General features: G+C 36.2%; 3 protein-coding genes across 5 annotated transcripts; 2 read left to right on the forward strand and 1 right to left on the reverse strand.

Moving 5' to 3' along the window:
- Positions 1-71: 71 nt before the first annotated feature.
- On the reverse strand, positions 72-24488 carry LOC120777038 (insulin-degrading enzyme). Its single transcript, XM_040108148.1, has 18 exons — positions 24143-24488; positions 23861-24016; positions 23561-23695; positions 23141-23411; positions 22960-23065; positions 22716-22838; positions 22452-22654; positions 22284-22369; positions 22050-22164; positions 21821-21958; positions 21547-21753; positions 19886-20236; positions 19594-19825; positions 19320-19526; positions 19102-19259; positions 1566-1700; positions 1288-1497; positions 72-426 (listed from the first exon to the last, which is right to left on the reverse strand). Exons 1-18 carry the CDS (start codon positions 24223-24225, stop codon positions 196-198), a joined length of 3147 nt encoding a protein of 1048 aa, XP_039964082.1. The 5' UTR covers positions 24226-24488; the 3' UTR covers positions 72-195.
- Positions 9110-9566, forward strand: LOC120777042 (glycine-rich protein 5-like). The gene is made up of 2 exons (XM_040108153.1): positions 9110-9225; positions 9358-9566. The coding sequence occupies exons 1-2, from the start codon at positions 9172-9174 to the stop codon at positions 9511-9513; spliced, it is 210 nt and encodes a 69-aa protein (XP_039964087.1). The 5' UTR covers positions 9110-9171; the 3' UTR covers positions 9514-9566.
- LOC120777041 (basic salivary proline-rich protein 1-like) lies at positions 12323-16817 on the forward strand. 3 transcript variants are annotated; one of them, XM_040108151.1, is made up of 3 exons: positions 15996-16093; positions 16167-16197; positions 16270-16817. In XM_040108151.1, the coding sequence occupies exons 1-3, from the start codon at positions 16040-16042 to the stop codon at positions 16749-16751; spliced, it is 567 nt and encodes a 188-aa protein (XP_039964085.1). In that variant the 5' UTR covers positions 15996-16039; the 3' UTR covers positions 16752-16817. The 3 variants fall into 3 exon arrangements, with proteins under 3 accessions (XP_039964086.1, XP_039964085.1, XP_039964084.1); XM_040108152.1 differs by lacking the exon at positions 15996-16093 and adding an exon at positions 12323-12412 and having other exon boundaries at positions 16167-16817; XM_040108150.1 differs by having other exon boundaries at positions 16167-16817.
- Positions 24489-25878: the final 1390 nt, after the last annotated feature.

Consider the following 25878-nt stretch of genomic DNA (forward strand, 5'->3'; position numbering starts at 1 on the left):
TGCAACTCACCGAAATCAACAGTTAGCTTTAGTTTAACCAATATTTCTTGTTGTTGTTCTTGCTTTTTTTCTTTTTGTCTTGCTATTCCTTTTTCTTAATAATTAAAAGCGAATAATTTAGCCAATAAAGTGTTGTTGTTAGTTTTGTATACATGTTTGTAAGTTATTTATTTATTTTTATCTTTTTCAAAATATTTATAATTTACTACGAGCCCCTTTCGCTTTAATATCCAATACTGGCAAGCAAATTGGATATAATTCTTTGCTTGATTTAAAGGTTTCCAAATCGGTGATTTTCACGTGTCTTTCCATGTTTGTTATTTCTGGTTCGGCCGCGTCGGTTTCGTTATCCACTTCATTTGTTTGTGTAGAGATAATATGCACGGAGAGTACGCGGCGTTCGGGGCCGTCACGAGTGATAAAGCTCTGTCAAATAAGTGAGAGGAGGACTCATTATTTTGTTATAAGCATACATTAGCTACAAAATAAGAAATTATATAAAGAATTTGCGAACAGTGGTTATTGAATACAACAAAAACAACATTTTATGGGTCTACCGACCGCTGTATCTCAAGATATTGTTGTAACACACAGTTAGCGATAGAAAATTGAAGATCGCGGACAATTCTTTCAGGGGGGATATATTAAGTTCAAAATAAGGAATTATATAGAGAATTTGCCCACAGTGGTTACTGAAAACCACAAAAAACAACCTTTTTTATGCACATACCGACTGTTGTATTCCAAGATTTTTGTTTTGTAACATTCAGTGAACGAAAGATAATGGGAGATGATTTCAGGTTCACAGTTCTCAGGATGGTCCGGTAATCTATAACAATTTTTTTTTTTTTTTTTCAAAAAATTCACTACACTCATCCCCAGTCCGTGGTTTTCTTTTTACATCCCTGGTAACACTATAAAAATATGATGATTTCTTCCGGGTTCAGAGTTCTCAGGAGGAATTTTTTCTCTAAAAATTCACTACACTCATCCCCGGTCCTTGGTTTTCTTTTTATGGCCCTGGTAACACTATAAAAATATGATGATTCCTTACGGATTCAGAGCTCTCAGGGGGCTCCGAAGCTCTATAGCAAATTTTTTCTCCAAAAAAACACAACACTCATCCTCGGGCCCGGTCTATCTTTATGGCTCTGGTAACACTATACAAATACTGGCCCTCCGTCTTTATATTTCCGTATTTTCACTAGATTTTTTTCCCATACATTCTGCTTCCATTATTTAAATAATTTTTTTTCTTTCACAAATTTCCTCCACTTAGAAACCTACCTTGAAGCACTCCAAAAACTCCTCCTTCGTAATTTTACGCAAAATCGCCACTTCCGCTTCATCGCGTTCGAAATGATATTGTCCCACAGAGATTTCATTATAGAATTGATGGAACTGTTGTGTAACATTTTTGGCTTTCTCCAATTTTTTCAATGCTAAAGCGTCTTTATGGCGTTCAAATTCATCCAACGGCATTTCTTCCATGGTTTGCTGTACAAAAGAGCAAAAATTAGTTTTAAAATTCTTTAAATTTTTTTTTTAAGTTTTTAGTTGTTTACCAAATAATTCTCCAAGAAGCTTTCAATGCGATCCTCGACGAACGATGGATGCTTTGAGGATTGTACTATAATGCGTATGCCATTAGCGCCGTTTACTTTGCGTATGCCGCTGAAGACTATGTAGCCGAGTTGTTCCTGTAATAGATAATTTATATATTTAAGTGAATAATTAGTATTAATTAATTAGATATTTTAGCAGTATTATGATGCATAAATTGTGTAGTAAATTTAATACATTTTCCTTTCAAATATATGTACAAACATACAATACAAAGTATTCATAACTCAAATGATTTTTTAGCGTGTTCGTACATCATCATTTATAGATTTCTGTTGCATTAGCAAACAGATTGATAACTCATGATTACTTTATACAATTTGTCAACAAAATTGTTAAACAAAGCACCATAACTGTTGTTTGTTTACCAGTGACACCTTGAATATTTTTGATTGCAAATTTTCAATGCGGCTTTTTATTTATTAACTAATGATGGCAATGTAATTTACACGAGTAATTGACGAAGTAATTAATATTGGTATATTTATTTTTAATGTGTTTTAAAAAAGAGTAAAGAACAAGAAAAAAAGTTAACTAGAATACCCTTTACAAATACAAAAAAAAAATCCGTAATCAAATAATCAAATAAAAAAGTTTGCCACATAAGGAGATGATTTTAACTGGTCCCTTAACTGGTGTATATATAGACAGACAGACGGATATGGCTACATCGCCTGCTCTCTTTACGCTTATAATTTATACATATGTCTATAGGGAGTTCGATGTTTCTTTTGGAGGTTACATACTTCGTGTCAAATTTTCGCGGTATAAAAAGTAAATGACTAGAAATATCGTATCAGATTAGATTAAAGTAGATTAATACACGGCGGGTCCATTATGCCTACTGCTATTATTATAGCATTTCATTTAACGCAGTTGAAGGAGGCTTAGTGAAGCTCCTGGATTATTGGATCTGGATCTATCATCAGATTCACTGTGCCGATAGCCTGACTATTCCTCCTTGCGATTGTATGACAATGAAGGAGTATGTGGTTGGTGTCGCATAGCCGTAGAACCAACATAGATCCATAGAACCCAATTTATGGAAAAATCCGAGGTGTCAAAACTATAAGGTTTACAAAAATTTAAGATTTAGAATTTTATAAAAAAAATTGCAGTCTTTGCACGCAGGACATATATTGGATATATCGGGGTCTATTCTGGATAAGTAGAAATTTATCCTGCTTCCAGAACGAACCTGCGCAAGGGTCACTCTCGTTTCTAGCGTCAACTCGAGCTCTTCGTCTCTGATGGGTGGTGGTTTGACTCCGTGTACGCCATTCACTGAAAGGGAATCGCTGAAAGTGTTGATGGCTCCACTGTGAATGAGCGCTCAGTGCTTGTTGGAAGTTTGTCGCGTCCGAAGTCTGGTCGGCGTGTTGTCTAATGTCGTCGACATAATTGAAGTGTAAGTTGCCAACAACGTTTCTTTGTCCTTTCCCCATGTGCTGCCGGCTAGCGACTTGAGGATTTTGTTGCGGCTCTGTACTTTAGCGATAATCGCGGTCATATGAGGAGTGAAGGAGCATAGACTATGAAAAGTTACACCTAAAATCTTAGGATTATTGACAATCGAAATTTTGACGCCATCGACTGCAATATTAAGGTCAAGTCTGTACTCTTTCGTCCAGTTTGTAAATATGGTCGCTGTGGATTCGTCTATGGCGGTTTTAAAACTTATTCTTTCAAATAGTTGTAATACTTTTAGTGGACTAATTTCTCCAAATTGTAAAGTGAACGGTACCATATAATGTAATCATGTAATTAAGATCACGTAATTAACCGAAAGTGTATTGAATATCAGTACGCAAGTCACGTACACATTGTAACACATTTTATTGCAAATTTTTAACAAATTATCAGAGATAAAATTTACAAATATTGTAGGAAATATAAACCTCAAAGCGAAACTATAAAAGTTTTGGTAGCATCGCCGAGAGGTAGTATAGAGTTGACTATACGGGGATACGAAGTAATAAAATTTGTGCCAAAAATATGCGTAGGCTAATGCTAATTGCTGCTATTTGCACCGTATTGAGCGTTATGATGGTAAATAAAAAAAAAATAATAATAATGATTTCAAGTAGCATATACTCGTACTAACAACACAAACTACTTTATTTAGCATCGATGCAATGCCGAAATGCCAGTTACAACGGAAAATCCAGAGATGTCCATTCAAGTCATAAGATACATGAGTCGACGTGCTGCGCCAGGTGGCGGTGGCGGTGCAGGTGGTGGCGCTGATGCTGGCATGGGTTTTGGCTTCGGCGCAAATATGGGTGGCCAAGCAGGCGGAGAAGGAACTGGACAAGGTGGTCATTGAATATTTGAAGCATTAAACAAAACGATACTTTTGACAAGGATTTCATATGGAAAAGTAAAACGAATCTTCATATAATTCGACACTTAAAACGTAACAACTTGATATGTAAAGTTCATCATACGAATTCACAAACTTAAATACATGAAAATTTACAAATATCTCTTACTAAATAAGTGAATAATAATTAAAGCATTATAATCGCGCTATATATCAGCGGCAAGTATTTTCTATTGAGTGATTTTCTGCTTTTCAGCCTACCCGACTCGACTGTTTAAACGCAGTAAGCTACTTTCTATTAATTACAAGTTTAGACAAATATAAAGCTATTGCCTATCGTACCAAAATTCAATAGCACCCGAGGGATTGAAGGTTTATTTATGATATCTTTAATTTCTTCACACGTTCGCTCATAATCGGCGTGATAGGTGTGGTTTTAACCCTCACGTGTGGTGCCTTAGATTGAAAGTGAGTAAACTTTAGCCTGGACACTCCATGGCAGTAGGTTGCAGGCTATTTTTTGAAGCTAAAATTGTGCACAGTCTGACCCGAGTTTTGTTATGGGGCAAACAGTTTGATTTATGAACGCTTTAAAGAATAAATTTTAATTCATGGTGTTAGATGTTGACCTTAGAACCCGGTACGAAGATAAACAACTGTAATGAAATCGAAGTCAATGCTTTAGACGATCCATAATTTGAAGACGACCGTAACAAAAGTCTCTAGGGCTACGATTGAAATGCTGCCTTTGCTTGTCTGCTTGATATAAGTTCAACATTACCGCCATCTAACAGATCTGCTGTATGGAACAAGTGAAACAGACAATTGGTCGTTATGACGTTCACTTTAGCTTATATTCCTGGTCGCTTTTGTAAAGAGAAAAGAGAATATGTCACCGAGAACTGTCGTTCACCTTGGTAAATAAATACTAATTAATGTGAATACCTTTCAGGAGATGGATAACGGCCCTGAATATGGACCCAATAGACATGCATAGTAAAAACAAAAAGAACGAAAGGGATGTGGTGGGAAATAGGTCGAAACCGTCCTTAAAATTGGACAGTGTCTCTATTGGGTCCCTGCCTGGGGCGACGGAATCGGACTCTATGAAGGGCAGCAGGAAAATCTCCAAATTGATATGTAGGTAAGACGGAATTGCGAAGTGGAATCACAAGAACTAGCAATGGAATCTAAGAGGGCTAAAAGCCTCGGTAAAAATCAGGCATTGGACGGTACTTCAGCAGGCTCGAGTGAGTTGAGAGACAGAAGTCACATGAGACGGAATCCATGCTCGGTAAGAAGCCTCGTCCTGGAGCAGCACCAACGTTTAGCGAAATCGCTAAACGAGCTGACTTAATAGATCTCAAGGTATGCTATCGTTGCGGGGAAGATGAAACCGTCTCCCACGAGTAGTAGTAGCGGGTCGCGGCGCTATATCCGCTTTATATTAAGATGGTCAAATGAAACCACAGTACATCTTCAAGGTGTAAGAATGCGGGATGTCACTACGGCATCCAATAGCTGCTCAAAAGAGGTAGCAACGGTTGGAGAGGTCTGGAAGGGAGCCAGAAGGTGACACTTCCAATGCGCCCGTTCAAAACCTTCCCCCCTGAGAAGATAAAAGAGAAGCTGCATTACTGCACTCCGTCTCTCCTGACTAGCGACTGGATATTTATAAAGCTCGAGAGAACCGATGAACCATATCAGCATGTGCTGATTCTCCTAAACAAGAAGTCCGTCGGTCCGACTCCAAGGACGCCATTAGTTAAGGATTTGAGATGGCGGCTCTTAAGATCCTTCCGACCGATGCCGGAGCGCATGTCTCACAGCCTCCAGTTGCGATAAAAGAAAAGCGAACAGAAGCCCAAACGGGCATGGAAGTGGACTCATCTCTCTCGGACGCAGCGAGTGTTGGAAGCAGATCGACGACCGAAGATTCTGTTTTCAATCTCGCGTGTATTTGCATTGTTGCTATAGCTTCTTTTACTAGGAGGTTGGTAAGTTGATTACCTTTGATGTCTTCATGCACAGAGATCCATACTAATTAAATGTTGTTTTGCATGGCAAAACTGTTTAGCACTCTACAAGACAGTTAAATGCAGTATTTCAACTAACAAACGCTATCAAAATCTTCCGAAAATTGCATTCATTTTAAGCAAATTCTCTTCGAATGACTTTAGAGTTGTTATTTGATTTTTTTTTTATTTTTGAAAAAAAAATACAGTGAAATACAGTGGAAAACGTTTTCTATTAAAAAAATAATGTTTAAATTTGATATTCCACTTTATCCATGATCCCTTGAAAGGTAACCCTGGGCTTCAAGCATTCGTCCATAGTGGTTTTAAAAAATAGGTATTCAATTAGTAGTAATAATTTTAGTGGATTAATTTCTCAAAAAAAAAAAAAAATTAAAATAAAATAAAAGATACTATAAGATGTACTTACATAATGTAATCATGTAATTAACATCATGTAATTAAACAAAACGGTATTACATTTCAGTATACAAATCGCATACCAATTGTAAAACATTTTTATTGCAAATTTTAAACAAATTACCTTTTATCTCCGGTAATTTGTTGCAAATACTATGTCCATATAAACTCTAAAGCAAAACTATAAAATGTTTTGGTAGCATCGTCAAAAAGTAGTATCGAATTGGCTCTGCAGCGTTACGAAGTAATAAAATCTGTTTCAAAAATATGCGCCGTCTAATGCTAATTGCTACTATTTGCACCGTATTGAGCATTATGATGGTAAATAAAATGAAGAAAAAATAGTTGAAATTTCAAGTAGCATCTACTAACAACTCAAACTACTTTATGCAGCACCGATGCAATGCTGAAACACCAATTACAACTGAAAGACCAAGGATTCAAATTCAACCCAAGAGATATATGAATCGTCGTGCTGCGCAAGAGGACGGTGGCGGTGCAGCTGGTGGAATGGGTTTCAGTTTTGGCGCAAATATGGGTGGTCAAAAAGGCAGTGAAGGAAGTGGACAAGGTTGAATATTTGAAGCAATAAAACATTACAATACTTTTGACAACAATTGTATATTGAAAAGGACAATGAAGTTTCAATTCTACACTCGAAAAGTAACTACTGTAAAGTTTACTATCCGAGGTCAGCAACTCAAATATTTAACGTGAACACTTAGACATCATATACAATATGTGATCAGTAATAACAGAAATAAATTCACATCAAATATCAGCGACAAAGCATAGTCTTTCTTTCTTGTCAATGCACCCGATTCATACTGTTTAAACCAAGTACATTGAGACAAAAAATCATTCGGAAATAGTAATTAAATTCTCCAGGTAAATGATATTTCAAAAAAATGTATGAATGTGCTTCAATTTTATCGAAAATACAAACCTACGAGTGGTACAAAGACTTTAAAGTCGGTCGAGAGATCGTTGAAGACATGCCTCGTGCTGAACGACCTTCGATCTTTTCAACTGGTGAAAATATAAAAAAAATTTAAGGATTTGGTGCTTGAAAATCATCAGGCAAGTGTTAGAGAGAGAAACGGCGGGTATTGTGGAAAAACAATTCATGGATTTTACACGATGATAATGTATCATCGCATCGATCCATAATTATGACCGAATTTAAAGCAAAAAACGCAATAAATATCATCGATCAACCACCGTATTCATCTGTTGTGCCTCCAAGTAATTTTTACTGGTTTCATAAACTGAAATAGCCGCTCTGCGGAATCCGTTTTCAGTCGATCGAAGAGATAAAACAAAATTCGCTGAAGGAGCTGAAGGCCATCCCAAAAAGTGCTTATGAAAGCTGTTTGGAGGACTGGAAAAATCGCTGGCATAAGTGTGTTACAGCTAGTGAGGATTACTTTAAAAGCGACTAAATAAATATTGATGAATAATTAAGAACTTCGGCGAGAAAGAAAGAAACGACATACTTAACATTTTTCTACAAACTTACAAACTAGCAAATGAAATACTCTTGATGGACTTCGACCTTTGTCTAAACCAAAGTATAGCCTGTTTCAAAACTAGATTGCAGGAAGTTTATCGAACGTCAGACAGAATAAAATCGATATAGGATGGATGTAGCAAAGGTCAATGTCTCTAATCCAGTGAGTATTTCATATGCTAGTGGTAAAACGGAAAGGGCGAAACCTCGCTTCTACGTTGAAAGTACCCATTTGATTAGTTCTTGATTTCACATGGTGTTGATTGATTGATAGATTGATTAATACGAGGAATGCACCGCGACCGTTGGTCTATTGTGCCCTCTCCTAACCTACATAGACTCACCTAGCCCCAGCGCATCGATGAAGTTCAATAGACTTCTGGGCGCTAGTGAGGCTATGCGATCCCTATCCGGAAGCATTGATCCGAGGGCCTTAGTCCTGCGTCTACAGACTGCTGTGCAGTCAATCAGCAGGTGCTCCGGGGTTTCAGGTTCCAAGTCGCAGAACCGGCAGTTAATGCAAGAGGATAGGCCCATGTTATACAGGTGCCTATTCAGCTTGCAGTGGCCGGTATACCATGGACCAGTAGCCTGAGTTTGTTCCTGGGGAGGTTTATTATAACCTTGAACCTGCTTAGATTGTATCCTCCCATTAGCAACTTGGCATGTCTCATACCACGCGTTTGCCGCCAATGCTCCTCTCTGCCCACTCCTTCTTCCCTGCGAAGTAGCTCCTTTATGGTATGTGGACCTACCCCAATAAAGGGTTCCGGTCCCACCAACTTGGTGGAGGCTGCGGAGCGGACATGGTGTTACATATTTGCATCAACCAACGATGAGAAAAAGCGACTGGTGCGCTGAACACTGAACTGAACTCGTTCAAAGCTGTTTAGCTTGAAATGAACTACTAACTATATACTATAAATATTATAATAAATATATTCGGATTTATATCTTCGCGACTGATTTAAACTAAGGGAATAAAAATTGCAAAAATGCTAATAACAATACAGCGGTTCAAACATTTTTTATCAAGATTTGTTGGAAAGAAAATCAGCATTGCATGTTACAGTACAGAATCAGAAGCAATTATTCTTTTACAAAACGGAAAAAAAGCATTTTATCGTGTTTATATAAATTATTGAGGTGTCATTTTCTCTATATGTAGTCTAAACTAAAACTTCTAGCAGGTAAACTATAAAATGAGTTGTGATGACATTAGACCAAGATAGTTTTTAATTCACTACTGTTCAAAAAGGTCAACGAATTTTGCTGGAAAGATGAGGTGCATAGCAATGGTTGCTTTGATTTGCACGGTATTGGCGGCAATGATGGTGAGTCAAAGGATTGAAGAAAAGATTTTGTCGATCTGAACGACTTTTTTATAATTTTTATCTATTTGCACGAATAATCAAATCCAACTTACTAGCCTAACTTTTTATATTTAATATTTTATTATTTTTCAGTACTCAGCCAATGCTCAAATGCCGCAAATGCCTCAAATGCCTGGTGGCGGTGGCGGTGGCGGCGGTGCAAGTGGTGGTGCTGGTGGTGGTATGGGTTTTGGCATGGGCGCTAATATGGGAGGAGGAGCACAAGGCGGTGGTCAGGGTGGCTCTTAATTTTTTCTTGTAAAAATATTTAATGCAATAAAACAGAGCAGTACAGAAATATATTGAGAGTTTTTAATTTAATTGTGTACTTTTTTTGTTCATTATTCTTATGGTATGAGCAACGAAATAAAACTAGTGGGACCCCTATATTAGGGTGTACTAATTGAAGAGGAAGAGCAAAGCAACGAATACTCGTAAAATGGCGAGTTTGGTTAATCTATGTTAGGTATTAAGACCAATTTCCCTTTGGCGTAGCGCACTTAGCCTATTACAAACAGTGCCGTTGTGGTCCAAAAAAGCAGCTGTAGATGGTTTAAACCTTCGTCAATTGATTATTCGTCTTTAGTCCGCCACAAATCGGCTATACCTTGTTTTCGATCGCAGCTAGTTAGAAAGAGAGGGAGTCAAGGAGTTTTAACCTTAACCCTTTGCACTCGGCACGCTTTTGGACGTTGGCTATCAGCTACTTAGCGCCACTTTACAGCAGCAACAAACATTTACAGACCCTCGTATAATTTATTATAATTTTAGAACTAAGTAACGTATTATAATGATATTGGACTGATATGATTTGGTTGAAATCAAGGTATGTTTATTTGTAAAAAAAAACAATATTTTATTGTTTATAATTTTACAGTGTATGGTACTTTTTAAAAAAATCCCCAATATTCTTTGCGGGCTGGTTGGTGCATGTTTGACAATAATAATTTCTTGGTCGCCTGTCTCATACAGTTTCATTGTCTTCATTCCACAACTAGAATATGTAATACAATGGGTTGTCAAAAAGTCTTGCGGTATTTGCGCTAGTTGCAGCGTTGATAGCGTCGCAAACATGAAGCAAAATAAAGAGAAAATACGTCATATTTTACAGTACTACTACGATAAAGGCAAAAATGCATCTCAAGCCGCCAATAAAATTTGTGCAGTTTATGGACCCGATACAGTTTCCATTTCCACCGCACAACGATGGTTTCAACGTTTTCGTTCTGGTGTAGAGGTGGTCGAAGATGCGCCACGCTCCGGAAGGCCTGTCGTCGAAAATTGCGATAAAATCGCTGAACTGGTCGAAAGAGACCGGCATAGTAGAAAAAAAAAATTAAAAAAATACCGCAAGACTTTTTTGACAACCTAATGTTATCTAATCTATTGTTCCCAGAAGATGTCCAGCAGGAAAAGACTGAGATCAGCGCTTTAGTTGAATCGATTTAAATATCTATACATACGCAAAATAGTATCTAAGTTTTTAAGATATCTACCTGATGTCTTTTCTCCCTAAAAAGCTGGTATTTTGTCGGAACCGCTGTTATCAAACTGCTAGTTGATTTTGAAATTTTATCTACAAAAGTGAGGTGAGAAGTGGTGCGCTAACCATTTAATGACGATTCACTATAAGTACCGACAAATACACTTCTATTTATTTACTTCAACAACGTTCAGAAACTCTCTTAGCTTTATTCTTCGCTTCACTATTTAACCTTGGATATTTGGTCTCAAATCTTATGAAAGAATGCGTTTGCTGATTGCACGACTGACTACAATTTTAAAACTGTCAAGTATGATTCGTATTAGAAAGCTGAAAGATCGCTTAAATCAGAGTATTACTACCCAAGAGAATTTTATTGAAACATATGGACTTTAATGTCACTTATTATACGTAGCTTTTCTCTTTTATGTCGAGAATTGACAACACTAGTGCTGCAATCTGGTAACTTTAAAGTAAGGTTCGACCTTTTTGATGTCAAACACATTGTGTTGTTTACAGTAACTTAAAATTTTCATTTCGGTCAAAAATTGGATTTCGGAACACTTTTATGCGTGATTATTTTTTGCAACTTACGGTGTGGATTAACTCAGCAACAGTGCATAGAGGAACTTTATTAAATTTTTAGCATTAAAGCTTCAGCAAGGACCAGTGTTTATCGATGGTATGATGAATTCAATAGAGGTCGTAGAACATTCCAAGACAAAATTCATGACAGCAAAGCAGTTGTTGAACTGGAAACTATTGATGCTGTGCTTAAACTGATATTGCAAGATTGTCATATGACCTAACGTGAGCTAGAGACAACAATGCAAGAGTACAACAATATTGCATAGACATTTGAGTGTAAAAAAAAATTGTTCACGTTGTCACGTGTCGATTGGTCGAGAGAAATGTTAAAACAAACGAAACAAGTCCATGACATCGGCAGGTGGTGAATCATGGAATTACGCGCATTAGCCCGAAAGTGAAGAACATGCGACTGTGTGGTTGTTTACAGATAAGCCGCATCCAATAGAAGTTGTTCGCGCACGAAATGCTTCTAACAAATGGTTGCTGGTCTTTTGGAGAAACTGATCATGTCGCAACCACACCAACGGAACAACGCAGAACGGTAACTTATGAGTGGTATACAACCATATTTTGCCAGTTGTCTTTCCAGAAATCAGGAGAACCAACCGCTAGTAAATTCATTTCAAGAAATACTGTCAGTATTTTGTATAGACCATTTCTATCAGCTGTTTAAACTTTGTTCAGGATGACATTTATGGTAAATTTTTTTCCACAACATTTCCATTTAACGTTTTTTTTAAGAAAAGTTAAATAACAGTCTTAAAAATAACTATTATTTCAGATCCTTATCAAGATCTTCCGACCAATTACACTTTGCATGTCAATAGAAAAATCACAGGCAATTATTTCTTGACAAAACGTAAACAAATCATAATTACATGATTACTCTGACCCAATGCGATTGCATCTTTATAATACCATTTTGTTCAGAAACTAAACTATAAAAAGTGACTGTGAACAACGTCAATGTGTAGTTCTAAATTTACTACTCCCTAACAAAGTCAAGCTTTTACCCGAATTATGAAATTCATAGTCTTGATTGCTTTGCTTTGCACCGTATTGGCGGTTATGTTGGTGAGTGTTAGTCCCTGCAGGACTTGACAACTTTAATTTTTCCTAATACCTAATACCATATTTGATTCATTTTTCAGTCCTCAGCAAATGCTCAAATGCCGCAAAGACCACAAATGCCTGGTGGCGGTAAGAGTCTAACCGGTCGTTTCCGTCGCACGGCACAAGGCGGTGGCGGTGGCGGTGCTGGAGGTGGCGCAGGTGCCGGAATGGGATTTGGTATGGGTGCTAATATGGGCGGAGGAGCACAAGGAAGTGGACAGGGTGGTCATTAATGGAGCATATAGCTATATATTTTATGAAATTTGTAGACATATAAAGCAATAAAACAGAGCAGCGCAGAAACAATTAAAGATATTTTATTTAATTATTGCTCACAATTACTGATGTAATCCTTAATTTTATATTTAAACCAAAACAAGAAAAAACGTTAACTTCGGTTGCGCCGAAGCTAAATACCCTTCACAGGTGCATTTCTCTTAGTAACTATGTGTTCAGTTTGTATGGAAGCTATATGCTATAGTTAACCGATCTGAACAATTTCTTCGGAGATTACATTGTTGCCTTAGAAAATAACATATACTAAATTTCGTTAATAAATCTTGTCAAATGTGAAAGTTTTCCATACAAGCATTTGATTCCGATCGTTCAGTTTGTATGGCAGCTATATGTTATAGTGGTCCGATATCGGCCGTTTCGACAAATGAGCAGCTTCTTGAAGAGAAAATGACGTTTGCAAAATTTCAATACGATATCTTAAAAACTGAGGGACTAGTTCGTATATATACAGACAGACAGACAGACAGACGGACATGGCTAAATCGACTCAGCTCAACATACTGATCATTTATATATATACTTTATAGGGTCTCCGACGATTCCTTCTGGGTGTTACAAACTTAGTGACAAACTTAATATACCCTGTTCAGGGTATAAAAAGTATAAGTACTCGTCGAGAAGTCAAGACATAAGTCATGTGTTTAGTAATATAGTACTTTATTACTAGCGACTTACATAATGGTTCGAATCAGCTTGACAGATGATTCGTGAAATGTTCTCACAGGAATACCCATTGGCTAGTGCTGTTTGACAAACCCTCTGTTCTACCTTGCTCGAAGCAGCTATCAATACTTTTGACCAACTTTGTATTTTTATCAGAAAGGGAGTCATGCTGCCTCCTTGAGCTTCTATGAACTGTGGAGGTCCTCTGTTGGCCAGATGCCGACACAGAGCTTTGTTAGATTACATTTTCAGTTTAGAACAATCTTAACTGTTCAAGGTAGACTATCTTTGAAGTCATTTTAAAAATATGCACGACAGTATTATTAAAAGAGTTTATACCCCACGACAGTCGGGTCTACGTAACCGGAACGGACGCGGATTTTCATCCGACCAAGGACTGACTACTCGGCAGTATTCTTCCTAATTACTTAAGAGATGTTTTCTGACGCTACAACAATAACATCAAAGAATATACAATCATACTGTTTTTAGGCCATATAGTTCCTTTTCCCGACAATTCCGATAACACCAAGTGACACACATTTTTATCCGGCCAATGTTTGCCAATTTAGCAGCCTTCATTATTGGATAATATTCGATCGATTAGACCACGTCCAGCACGCATTGAAGAAAATATAGCAACGGTAGCAAAGAGTGTACAACAAGACCGTGGGAAGTCGATTTGGAGCCGTTCGCAGCACCTCGGACTGACGTATGGAACGACTCGGCGCATTTTACGTCGAGATATTACATTGAAAGCGTATAAAATACAACTTGATCAAGAACTGATGCCGCTCAACCTTCGCAAGCGTTATGGCTTCACTCTATGGGACCTTGAAAAGTTCCAAGAAGATCCAATGCTTTCTAGCCAATTTTTGTTCAGCGATTTCTGGCACAATGGGTATGAAAACAAGCAAAATTGCCGTATTTGGGACGAAGAGCAACCTGAGGAGATTTAGAAGCAGCCATTTCATCCAGAAAAAACAAAGGTTTAATGTGGTTTGTGGGTCGGTGGAATTTCTTCAAAAATGATGCTTGTGAGAACGTAACCGTCAGTGACCGTTATCGCGCTATGATAACTGCTTTGATGACTGAAATTGAAGCTTGTGATCTTGGCGAAATTGGTTTCAACAAGACGGCGCCATTTCCCACACATCGCATCAATCAATGGATTTATTGAGAGAACACTTCGGTCAGCAGATAATTTCACGTTTTGGGCCGGTCGATTGTCCACCAAGGTCGTGTGATAGCACACTGTTTGCATGCCTTATAGCAAGTTTGTTTTGATTTTGATTGCTCAGTTTGTATCCGTCGTTTCGTTTCGGGTTTCCCCAGCGGGCAGGGGGTAAATTTGACCGCGGTAAGGTATGCCTGTCGTAAGTGGCGACTAAAATTCAATATGCGCATAGTTCAGCATAGTTTTGTCAGAAATTGCGCTATAATGCTCAGCTTGAACTGATATTATAGACTTTGAATAAGCACCGTGAGGTTAGGCCGTCAACGGCAGGTACTCATCTAAATTTCAACAACTGTTGTTTAGTTCTGGGTATTACATAGTAGCAAAAATTATATAACCTGTTCAGAGTATAGATTAGGTTAGGTTAGTCTGGTAGACTAATAAGCCACGTATAGACCAGTTTGATCTTTTGCTATACCGGGTGGAGTTTAGTTGCTATGACCAAGAGGAGTAGTCATCCTTTAGGACGCCTGCGCTTTACACGAAATTTAACAGACTCTGCGGTCTCTCTATCGATACCTCTTCCAATGTATCATACCATGGGGATTCCATATGCTTACAGCGTAGTCTTGCCAATGCCAAGTGTACAAAACATGCTCTATTGTTTCCCTGGTACCCTGTTCTAGACATTTCCTACAGTCTTCTCGATCTGTCAGCCCCATTCTGTGGGCGTGTGTCGCCACAAGGCAGTTCCCATCATGTTTCTATAGTCTCTTCTATTCAGTAGCAATAGGAATTTTGTGTATAGTACTTCTGATCTATCGTTTTGCACATGACTTTTGCAGTTTTGCTCCCAGGCAGCGCGTTCCATCGGGTATAAATATATAGTCCCAAGCTTTGAAAGCTCTTGCTTATGTAACTTAGATTGTAATTTTGAACCATACAATTGCAAAAAGCTTTAAAATTACTACCTTCCACTAATTAAATAATTATTAAATTCATTATTAAACTGAAAGCTTCTTGATTAACCCGTTTTGCCGCTGTTACTCAAGTTTTCTAAAATGATTTTTAAAGCGCTTTTTTCAAAATATGTTAACGTATATTGAAATCTGCGCACAAAATATGTATATTATGAAGAATTGAATTGAAAATTTAATGCACCTAAATTTGTGACAATTAAACAAATATTCGATTATTATCACTTAATTAGTTTTTAAAAATTTGTTCTCATAATTTTCAACAAATTATATACCAATAATTGCATTTCGAACGAAACGGCATTGCGTGTTGAATTTAAAAACAAATATTCTTTCAATATAAGATACTATCTTCACTATGGAAAATTGTTATTTGGTAGTAGAACTATAAAAACTGGGTTGGCGCAGTCATTGGGAAAGTAGTATTCAAGTAACGACAGTTCAAGCAAGTACAGACCGGTTCTTGAAGCAAAGATGCGCGTATTCATTTTGACCGCTTGTGTTTTCGGTGCTTTGGCAGCATTGTTGGTATGTCATAAATAGTTCAACCTTTTTAATCATAAAGAAAATCAATAATATGAAGTCCTAATTCGCTTTACAGTACACGACAAATGCTGAGCCCATACCACAAGGACCACCTCAAGGAGTACCGCAAGCGCCACAAAAACCCGCTATAGAAAGTCGCTATCGTCGTGCCGCTCAAGGACCACCTCAAGGAGTACCACAAGCGCCTCAAAAGCCTGCCATAGAAAGTCGCTCTCGTCGTGCCGCTCAAGGACCACCTCAAGGAGTACCACAAGCGCCTCAAAAGCCGGCTATAGAGAGTCGCACTCGTCGTGCCGCTCAAGGACCACCACAAGGAGTACCACAAGCGCCTCAAAAGCCTGCCATAGAAGGTCGCTATCGTCGTGCCGCTCAAGGACCACCACAAGGAGTACCACAAGCGCCTCAAAAACCAGCTATAGAGAGTCGCTATCGTCGTGCCGCTCAAGGACCACCACAAGGAGTACCACAAGCGCCTCAAAAGCCTGCCATAGAAGGTCGCTATCGTCGTGCCGCTCAAGGACCACCACAAGGACCGCCAGGTGGTGGTATGGGGGGTACGATGGGTGCTGGTATGGGATTCAGCATTGGTGGAAGCGCAGGAGCACAGGGTGGTGCTCAAGGTCAAGGTGGTGCGAAATAGTCTACCAAAATGAATGGATAATATTGGTATATAAAATTCCTTGATAATAAAAAAATATCAGTGCAGCAAAACAAAAACTTTTTGGCTCTCTTATTTTATAAAACGGTGAATAGAATTAGTTAATAATACTCATGTAGCAACGAGAAATAATAGACATCACGTGGTGATCCAGTTAGGTGAAATACTTTTCTCAAAAAAATGCATTAAAATGAATATAAAAATGTGACTATAGTGTAAATATATTGTGGGGTTTACAAGCCCCCATGGTCTTCTGGTTCCATACATGTGTCATCCAACCAACTAGTCGGCTCATGATTTTAGCCCATTGGAGTCAGACTCGGCGTCACAACGAGTATGGTATCATACTCGACCTTGTTAATGAACTCGGGCTAATTGGACGATGCGATCGAGAAGGGAGATCCATGAGGAATTAAATAAAACGTTTTCATTCCCCAATAGAATGTACCAATGATTCTATGATCGACAGAACCAAAGCCGAAATCTGCATATTCACCAACGGATCAAAACCTGAAACAAGAGCGGGCTGCTTCTGTAATAATCTATACACAGAAGGTAGCTTTAAACCAAATTACTGCATCACAGCCTTTCAAACCGAAATTGCGGATGTAACAGAAGGTGCCAAGTGGGCTTTAGCTTTATCCAGCAAGTTCAAAAATCTTCTGCTGGCCTGCGCGAGGCCAGTTGGGAACACAATTCCCAAAATCAGGATTTTCACCAAATCCATTGAGTTAAGGCTTATTTTAGTTACCACCGCGAGCACAATGAGCCTTATGATAGCCTAAGAGCGACCGACTGCGGACTGACGCTCACATCCCTCACTTTTCAACCGATCAATCAAGCAAATATTAAGTTGTTAGATTACTTTTGGAAATATGAACTTTAATAACTAGTTACTAAGCCACTTTTTAATATTTTGTTTTTTTTTTCATATTTTTATTAACTAACCTACATAAATATTTACATTGGCTTACAATCATCATCAAGCAGCGCTCAACTGCCGAACGCACTTGAGGAACATAAAATGGTCTTAGACGGACAAGTGTTAAACAAGGATGAGGCATATAAGTGGATTTACATATGTATGTATATTATATATGACCCTTGAATAAGCCGCCCACAGAAATATTGCCTACTTTTAGGCGCATATCATAGTTATCTGATTTACAGCATTGAAGAAGCGAAAAATATCATAGAAAAAACGCATTACAACTGAAAATTGAGCTAAAAAATGTCAATAGATTAGGATAGATAGTTTTTGAAGAAAAAAAATTATAAAAAGTAGTCTGAAAACCTTTGCAAAGGAAAGCTAAAATAAAAAAATTCAAAGTAAAATAAAATATACGGACGGTAACCATGTATATATATTTGTATATATTTTATATACCATCAGAAAGTAGAGATTTCAGCAAATATAAAGAATTTTTGATTGAAAATTGTTTTTTTTTTACTTTAAGTCGAAATATGGTTTCCTACTTAAAATTTTATATAAAAAATTTAATGTGTTGGGAACACAAGAAGTTAAGTTTTCAACAGATTTCGTTAAAGAAATTTTTTATACAAGATAAAAAAAAAAAATAACAAAAAAAAACTGGGATTTTTTTTTTGAATTTTTCACATAATTTTTGAGGTTATGCGAAAAAGTTGGAAATACAAAAGTTGTATGTAGATCTTTGCATTTATATGTCAAAGTTTACTCTAAAACAAGATCTACAAGATAAAAATAATAAGCCCAAAACTTGTATAATTGAATTTTTTAGGTTATGTTAAATAGTTAGAAGTACAAAAGTTGTAGTTCTTTTCTCTAAAACAAGATCTACAAGATAAAAACCAAAAACTGGGATAACTGAATTTTTCACATAATTTTTGAGGTTTTGTGAAAAATTTAGAAATACAAAAGTTGTAGATCTCTGCATTACTACAACTTTGACCTATAAGTTTTCTCTACAGTACTAGGTAGTTTTGCCGGAAATCGAGCCAAACCAGTTTTAACCTTTAAAAATTCAACCATGTCCCTCCTCTTACTCTTCACGACCTCAGATCGCCCGTAAATATTTTTTTCTTTAATATTTATAATTTTATTTTTCACTTCCAATGGATTCCAACAGACTCTGCATTTCTGTCACTTTTTATAATTTTCAAAGTCTTCTTTCTACACTGGTCTTCAAGCACATATCTTCGTAGTAATAAAAGCTTACATTTATATAGATGTTATTTCAGTATATACATACATATATTTTATAATTTGTAAATATATTAAAGCACTCTAATTAAAAAATAACGTTTCTCTTTAATTTCGAATATATAAATATTCAATTTTTTAAACACTCACCTTTGTACGCAAGACGTCATAGCATGGCTCCGATAAAACTTGCGCAATTAAATTTAACATAATATTGGAACGATCCGTTTGTGGGCCATATTGAAAATACAGTTGTGAACAAGAACTTTTATGAAACTTATTTTGATTCTCAAACAAATAGCTGTCACCTGTAAAGACAATTAGCAACTATATATAATTTCCAGAAAATGTCTTGACTGTCCACTCACCGCTACACAATTTGTACTCCCGTTTCTTGAGCATCTGCCGTGCCAAAAGCGGCAACACAATCGAATTGGTTTTCTCCAGACGTTTATTGACACGTTCCGCAATATCCAGTGCTTGCGCCTTGGTCACATTGCCATAAATAAAACATTCCGTGTGCAGGCGTTGGAAAAATTCACGCGCAAAATTTACGACACGATCATAGGTAACCACTATGCATACAAAAAAAGTAGTATTATTTAGTTTATATAATTTTTAATATAAAATCAGTTAACGCACATTCCATCGCATCCAACAACTCGCTGTTGGCCCAAGCGTTCTCGGTAAGTATTAAAGCCAGATAATAAATGGCATGCTGATAAGGTTGTTCGGCCTTAAAATTCTTGAGCGAGCGTATAAAATCCTCGCGCAATATATTAAAACGTTTCTCATCGATTTTGAAATCGAATAAATGATCCAACACTTTTTCTAACAATACCAGCTGCTTGTCGTTATAACCACGTATAGAAAACTGCAGAAAAGCATATAATTATATATATTTTATTTTCAAATGTTGAGCATGCGCACAAACCTCGATTCCCGACGACTTGGTGTTCACTTGTAGTTTTAAACCCGCCAAAGCTGCATCATATAAATATTCATTCAACTGATCTTTGAGCAGTGAAACCATTAACTGATTCAAATTACAATTAAGCGGATCGAGATAGGCAATTGGATTGGACATGTCAAAAGTCATGCAGGCTTTCGGCTTCAAAAAGTGGTTGTCTTGTTTATGCCACACTCGTAAGATTGGCGAGTCCTTTATAATGATAGGATGTTTCGATAAGTCCGCATCCTCTGGCGCCAAATCGAGATTTGTAGGTATAAAAGCGTTTGGTAGCGGCAGCGCAACGTTTTCATTGAGACCACAATTTTCCCAGCGCTGTTGAATGAAAAAATTGAGGTTAGGAGTTATACAAAAAAAAAAACAAATTTAAAGATTAGGAATTATAAAAAAGTATTTTAGGTAAGGAATTGTAAAAAAAAATTAAAGGTTGGGAATTATAAAATAAAAACAAATTTTAAGTTCAGAAATTATAAAAAAAAAAAATTGAGGTTAGGAGTAACAAAACAAATTTTAAGGTTAAAAATTATAAAAAAAAGCAAATTTTAAGGTTAAGAATTATAAAAAAAAAACAATTTTAAGGTTAGGAATTATAAAAAAAAATACGTGCATTTGAGGTTAGGAATAATAAAAAAAGATTAAGGTTAGGAATTATAAAAAAAATTAAGGTTAGGAATTATAAAAAAATATTTCAAGTTAGGAATTATAAAAACAAAGAAAAACAAGTAAGTAAGAGCTAAGTTCGGGTATAACCGAACATTTCATACTTTCGCAACTTGCAAGGATTAAAGCCAGGAAAGTACCTTCAGGTATATAAGGGCTGTTAGTTATATGGGGTCTAGGGAATTAGAAAAAATGTTTGAGGTTAGGAATTATAAAAAAAGTATTTGAGGTTAGGAATTATTAAAAAATATTTAGGGTTAAGAATTATAAAAAAAAATATTTGAAGTTAGGAATTATTAAAAAATATATATGTATTATGAAAAAAATGAATGTTAATTAAGGAATTGTAAAAAAATATTTGAGCTTAGGAATTATAAAAAAAACAAGTAAGGAGTAAGTTCGGGTATAAGCTAACATTTCATACTTTTGGAACTTGCAAAGATTAAAACCTGGAAAGTACCTTCAGGTACATAAAGCTTGTTAGTTATATCGGGTCTAGGGCGAGTTTTGACTCGATTTTATTTATTCCACGCACAAAGATGCACCGCTATAAGAAAAACACGCTCTCTCAATTTTAATAAGATAACTCGCATATGGGCCATAAATGCGGTATAAAGTCTCCTGGAAGTTCGACAACCGTTGTACCGGTCGGCGAGTTTCGAGATATGGATTTCAAAATTTTTTTTGCCAAGGAACATGTGTACCAAGTTTTATCAATATATCTTAATTTTGATTCAAGTTACAGCTTGCATGGACGGAGAGACGGACGGACAGACAGACTATTACCCGGATTTCAACTCGTATCGTCATCCTGATCATTTATACATATACAACCTTATATGTATGTGTCTCATTTAGTTGTAGGTGCTACAAACAACCGTTAGTTGAACAAAACTATTAAAAACTATAGCAAAATGTTGCAAGAGTATACAAATTATGTTCGTGTGTGTTTGCCGCCTACTCACCCGCAATGTCTCGGCTTCAATTTTGTATGAGCCATATTTAGTTTTGTAATACGGTTCGATTTCGTTACACAATGGCTCGTAACTTTGGCCAATTAGCACGATGCGGCATTTTTCCGGCACGAGCTCATCAAGCAGTTTAGTAATCAAATCTGGACGCCATTCATTGCTTAGATATGGTGCGGTAAGCACTTCCTCAAGTGGATAAATCTATTGAATATAAGTTTGATTTTCAGGTTATAAGCTTAGCATGTTTTATATTTCGCTAACTGCTCACCTGCATTGCGGAAACTGCATTTGTGACCATATTTTCTGGCTGCTCTTTGTCCTTGAAGCGGAAACGTATTTCATTTATTTTAACATATTCATCAAAAATCCACTTCTTTGGACCCTCCTTGCGCACCATTGACAAATACTAAAATAATTATAATATTTAAATAATTTTTGAAAATTCTTTTATAATTTTTATTTTTTATTTTTTTATTTGTTATAAACTGTTTACGCACCTGGAAAATAATATTGACGATATCATCAACATGCTCCATGCCCTCCTGCGTGAGATCAACAACGATCTCGAAGAAACCAAAACCGTTTAATGTATTCTGATGCCCAGCCATTAGACTAAATATTAAAATGAAAAAATAATAAAGAATAAGTTAATAAGAAAAAACGTTAACTTCGGTTGCACTGAAACTAGAATACCCTTCATAAGTAAAAAATGGCTTTAGTTTATTACTTACTCATTACACCAACCCAATTTACGCAGTTCGGAGAGTATGCTACCTTTTCCCTCATGCCCAAGCAAGTGCGAGAGATAGCTGTCGGGCTATAGTTGCGTAAAAAAATATATATAAATAAAATTATTGTAAATTTCATAATTGCATTTTATATAATATAGTTTCACCAACCGCTGATTTATATAACTCTGTTAGATCGGGTGTTGTAAAGCTGATTGTTAAAGAGCGCAAGTCTTTTATTGGTAAAATATGCACTTTGCGCGCGTATTTATCCTCCGAGAAGGGTTCAGGCTCAAATGTTGGTATTTCAACATTTTTATTCTCGATAGTGGAGAACTTGTCAATGACCATTTCTTCGAGTTCGTTAAGCGACTCTGAAAAAAATTAATAGATTTTATTGTAATAATGTCATGCGAGTTTTTTTTTATATTTTACCTTTGCCTAGTACCGCTAAGCTCATAATATTCGCGGAATACCATTTCTTATGAAACTTTAAAAGTTCTTCACGCACATCAATGTTCTTTGATTTGGGTATGTCATGGAGTGTTGCTTTGTTGCCTGTTAGAGGTTAGAAATTTAATTATTTTTAATAAAAAAACAAATTTGGTATGTGCTAATGATAACAAATCAGCTTGCTTACATTAATTATATATTGGTATTTCATTATAGCATTACTTACCAGTACCAAATTTGCAATATGGGTGATCCGGTTTTGCTAAATGTTTATGCACTTGCTTAATGCGCCATAAATCGCTTGGTATATTTTTCTCATGCTCTGAATTGACCTTTATATATAGAACAAGCATATAATTTAGTTTAGAAGATATTATTATTTATAATTTGTATAATAAACAGCTTACCGCATTAATTTCACGCTCGGTAGCACTGGCTGTAAACAACGGTCCTATAAAGAATTGCGCAAAACGATCGAGTGCACCATCCAAATGATCTGGTGCGACATGAAAGTGATACTTGGTATATAATGGATATGTAGCTGCATTGCTGCTGCCACCACTTTGCGATAAATAGGTGGTATAGCCATTCTCATGTGGATACTTTTCGGTGCCCAAAAACAGCATATGCTCAAGAAAATGCGCCAAACCGGGTAGATTATCGGGATCGGACATATGGCTGCATGTGCGACAAAATTTGTGTATAAACAAATAAATTTAAAAAATTGCATAAACAAATAAATTTAAAAAATTGTATAAACAAAAAAATTTAATAATTTTGTATGGACAAAATATATTCCAATGCTTTGCGTTCATAATTCTCCTCACCCTACTTGCACTGCCAGCGCTGCCGCCGAAACATCCGTCTTGGGATCACTGATCAGTAGTACCTTCAAACCATTTTCCAGTTGCAGACCACGATAGTCTCTTGTGTCTTGCTCGGATTTGGTAATATCATTTAAACTACGTAAATAAAGGTGAAAAAATTATATATGAGCATGCATAACTGGTTTGTACGTGCATTGCTGTTTTAATGTTTTTTTGTTGCTGTAATCAATATGCATCAAGTCATTGCGTTTGCGCGAGTGCCGAGTCATAAACTTATTACATATGTACATATTTACTCACCGTACTATAGCTTCTATCTCTTGTGGTTTCTTTAGTGGCATCTTATTAAGACCACTTGATTCGCCTGCCGCCGCAGTGCTTGAAGCGCTCATTTTACGCTGGAATATGAAGTTTGATTCAGCACGCGTAAACAATAAACTCGAGTTTGCCCAAACGCTAAAAATGTTGTGAAATACAATAGCAATTCGCATATAAAAATATGTATATGTATATAAATATGTATCTACATTCAACATACTACAATGATTATAATGCCATGCACCCGGATTAACACCTACATACCTTTTTGTGTTGTTTGCGCTTATTATTGATCGGGTCTGCAGTTGTTGTCTACAGCATAATACTAAGGCTTGTCTAATAAACATTAATGTTCTATAAAATTGTTGTTGCTCCACTTCCTATGTACTCTATAATAACCACTTGGTTTGTACTTTTGTTTCGGTAAAATTTGCTTTTTTATAAAACACCAATTAACTATGCTGTTGGCAATTCGCTGTGCTAACAATTTACTGCCACAACACAATCTTCTCCTACTCCACCGCTATTGGAATCGTGGAAAATTCTGCTTACTTAATCGCTCCCCTCACTCAAATCGTGATTTTAGTTGGATCTTATAAATTAGCAATTAGCAATGACAATCAGTTGTTTCTGATAGCTGTCAAATTTGACATTTAAATGAAACGCAAACAGCTGATGAAAGTGAAGGAAATGAAATGACGGCAAACAGAGAACGTATAATTATTATACGTTCTCTGCGGCAAAGAAATCGGCATTAAATGGAATTGAAACATTAAGCGGATATATCATATTGATAATGAGAAAAACACGTTAATTAATTTTAAAAAGTCGATAATAACTTACAGGGTGGTGGAGAGTAAAGAGATTATTATATAATCGTTATTTAAGGGGGAAGTTAAGTTCAAGGAAAAAACGTATTGTTCGAGAAATCGGTTAAAAAACATTATGAATTTTGCTTCAGTCAACATGAAATTCAGACACGATATTAATATGAAATATTATGAGGTTTTTTAAGACAAAAAATTAATTTCGAATAAAAATTAAATCCCTACTTCAACCTTAAAACAATAAATTTAACTTTTAAAAATACTATTTTCAGTATACATGCACAAAATTCATAGTTTTTGCCGGTGTATGCACTTGGCAAAATATACCCATAACTCAAAATTGTTCGTGGGATTACCCTGTGTTTTAAATATTCTAGTATAGCAATGAACTTCAACGTTCCGCTTCCGATACGCGCAAATACAACACCGTTAACAGCAGCAAGTTGACAGCAGTCAAAAACAAAAGTTCCGCGAGAGCGCATTAAATAATGAACACAAGCGGTTACTTGACAAGTAGCGGATAAAGAGCACCAATGCAGAGCCACTTAAATAATTTACATAAAGTAGAAGAAAATATCTGTTGTGAATATAGCATAAATATTTAAAATTTTATTTTCAATAACATAAGAATTTAACGGTAAAAGTGCATAAACGATGTAATCTGTGAGATAGTGCATGAAATAAAAGCAAATGCAGAATTAGCTGCAATGTGAACAATAAAAAAGTTAATGGAGCGTAGTAGAATAGATGCAAATAAAATCTGTGCGCAACTAGAAAAAGAACCAAAGTGCAATAAAAAATAGAGATAAATAAAGTGAAAAAGTGCATACAAATTTCAATAAGCACCAAGTTTGCGAATATACATACATACATATGTATGAATGTAACTATAAATATAAATTAAAGTATAACGAGAGGTAAGAGTAGTGAAAACTGCATTTCAATAACTACATGTAAATATTAAAACTATTATATTACAATAAGCAGCTAGTGAAAAATCAGTTACTGGAATTTTGTGGCACAGTTTTGTGCAGTTACTGCTAGTGCAGCAGTTGTTTTTATTTTTCATGAAAACGAAATGGCACAAGAAAAATCAATTTTCTGGCGAGCTCCCTACTTCTAACTATCATCCATACTTATATATGTACATATGTATGTAAATGCAAACCTCCT

This window comes from Bactrocera tryoni, chromosome 5 (genome assembly GCF_016617805.1).
Source record: "Bactrocera tryoni isolate S06 chromosome 5, CSIRO_BtryS06_freeze2, whole genome shotgun sequence".
In the NCBI taxonomy this organism is placed as follows: Eukaryota; Metazoa; Arthropoda; class Insecta; order Diptera; family Tephritidae; genus Bactrocera; species Bactrocera tryoni.

What these genes read in the sequence shown, in the direction of transcription:
- LOC120777041 (XM_040108152.1), top strand. Translation starts at nt 12,359, where the DNA reads ATGAAATTCATAGTCTTGATTGCTTTGCTTTGCACCGTATTGGCGGTT. An exon ending in CCGTATTGGCGGTTATGTTG is followed by an intron (nt 12,413 to 16,166) that starts GTGAGTGTTAGT and finishes TTCGCTTTACAG; the next exon opens with TACACGACAAATGCTGAGCC.
- LOC120777042 (XM_040108153.1), top strand. Translation starts at nt 9,172, where the DNA reads ATGAGGTGCATAGCAATGGTTGCTTTGATTTGCACGGTATTGGCGGCA. An exon ending in CGGTATTGGCGGCAATGATG is followed by an intron (nt 9,226 to 9,357) that starts GTGAGTCAAAGG and finishes ATTATTTTTCAG; the next exon opens with TACTCAGCCAATGCTCAAAT.
- LOC120777038 (XM_040108148.1), bottom strand. Translation starts at nt 24,225, where the DNA reads ATGTTTATTAGACAAGCCTTAGTATTATGCTGTAGACAACAACTGCAG. An exon ending in ATGCAGTTTCCGCAATGCAG is followed by an intron (nt 21,754 to 21,820) that starts GTGAGCAGTTAG and finishes TATATTCAATAG; the next exon opens with ATTTATCCACTTGAGGAAGT. An exon ending in AGTTTTTGGAGTGCTTCAAG is followed by an intron (nt 427 to 1,287) that starts GTAGGTTTCTAA and finishes CTTATTTGACAG; the next exon opens with AGCTTTATCACTCGTGACGG.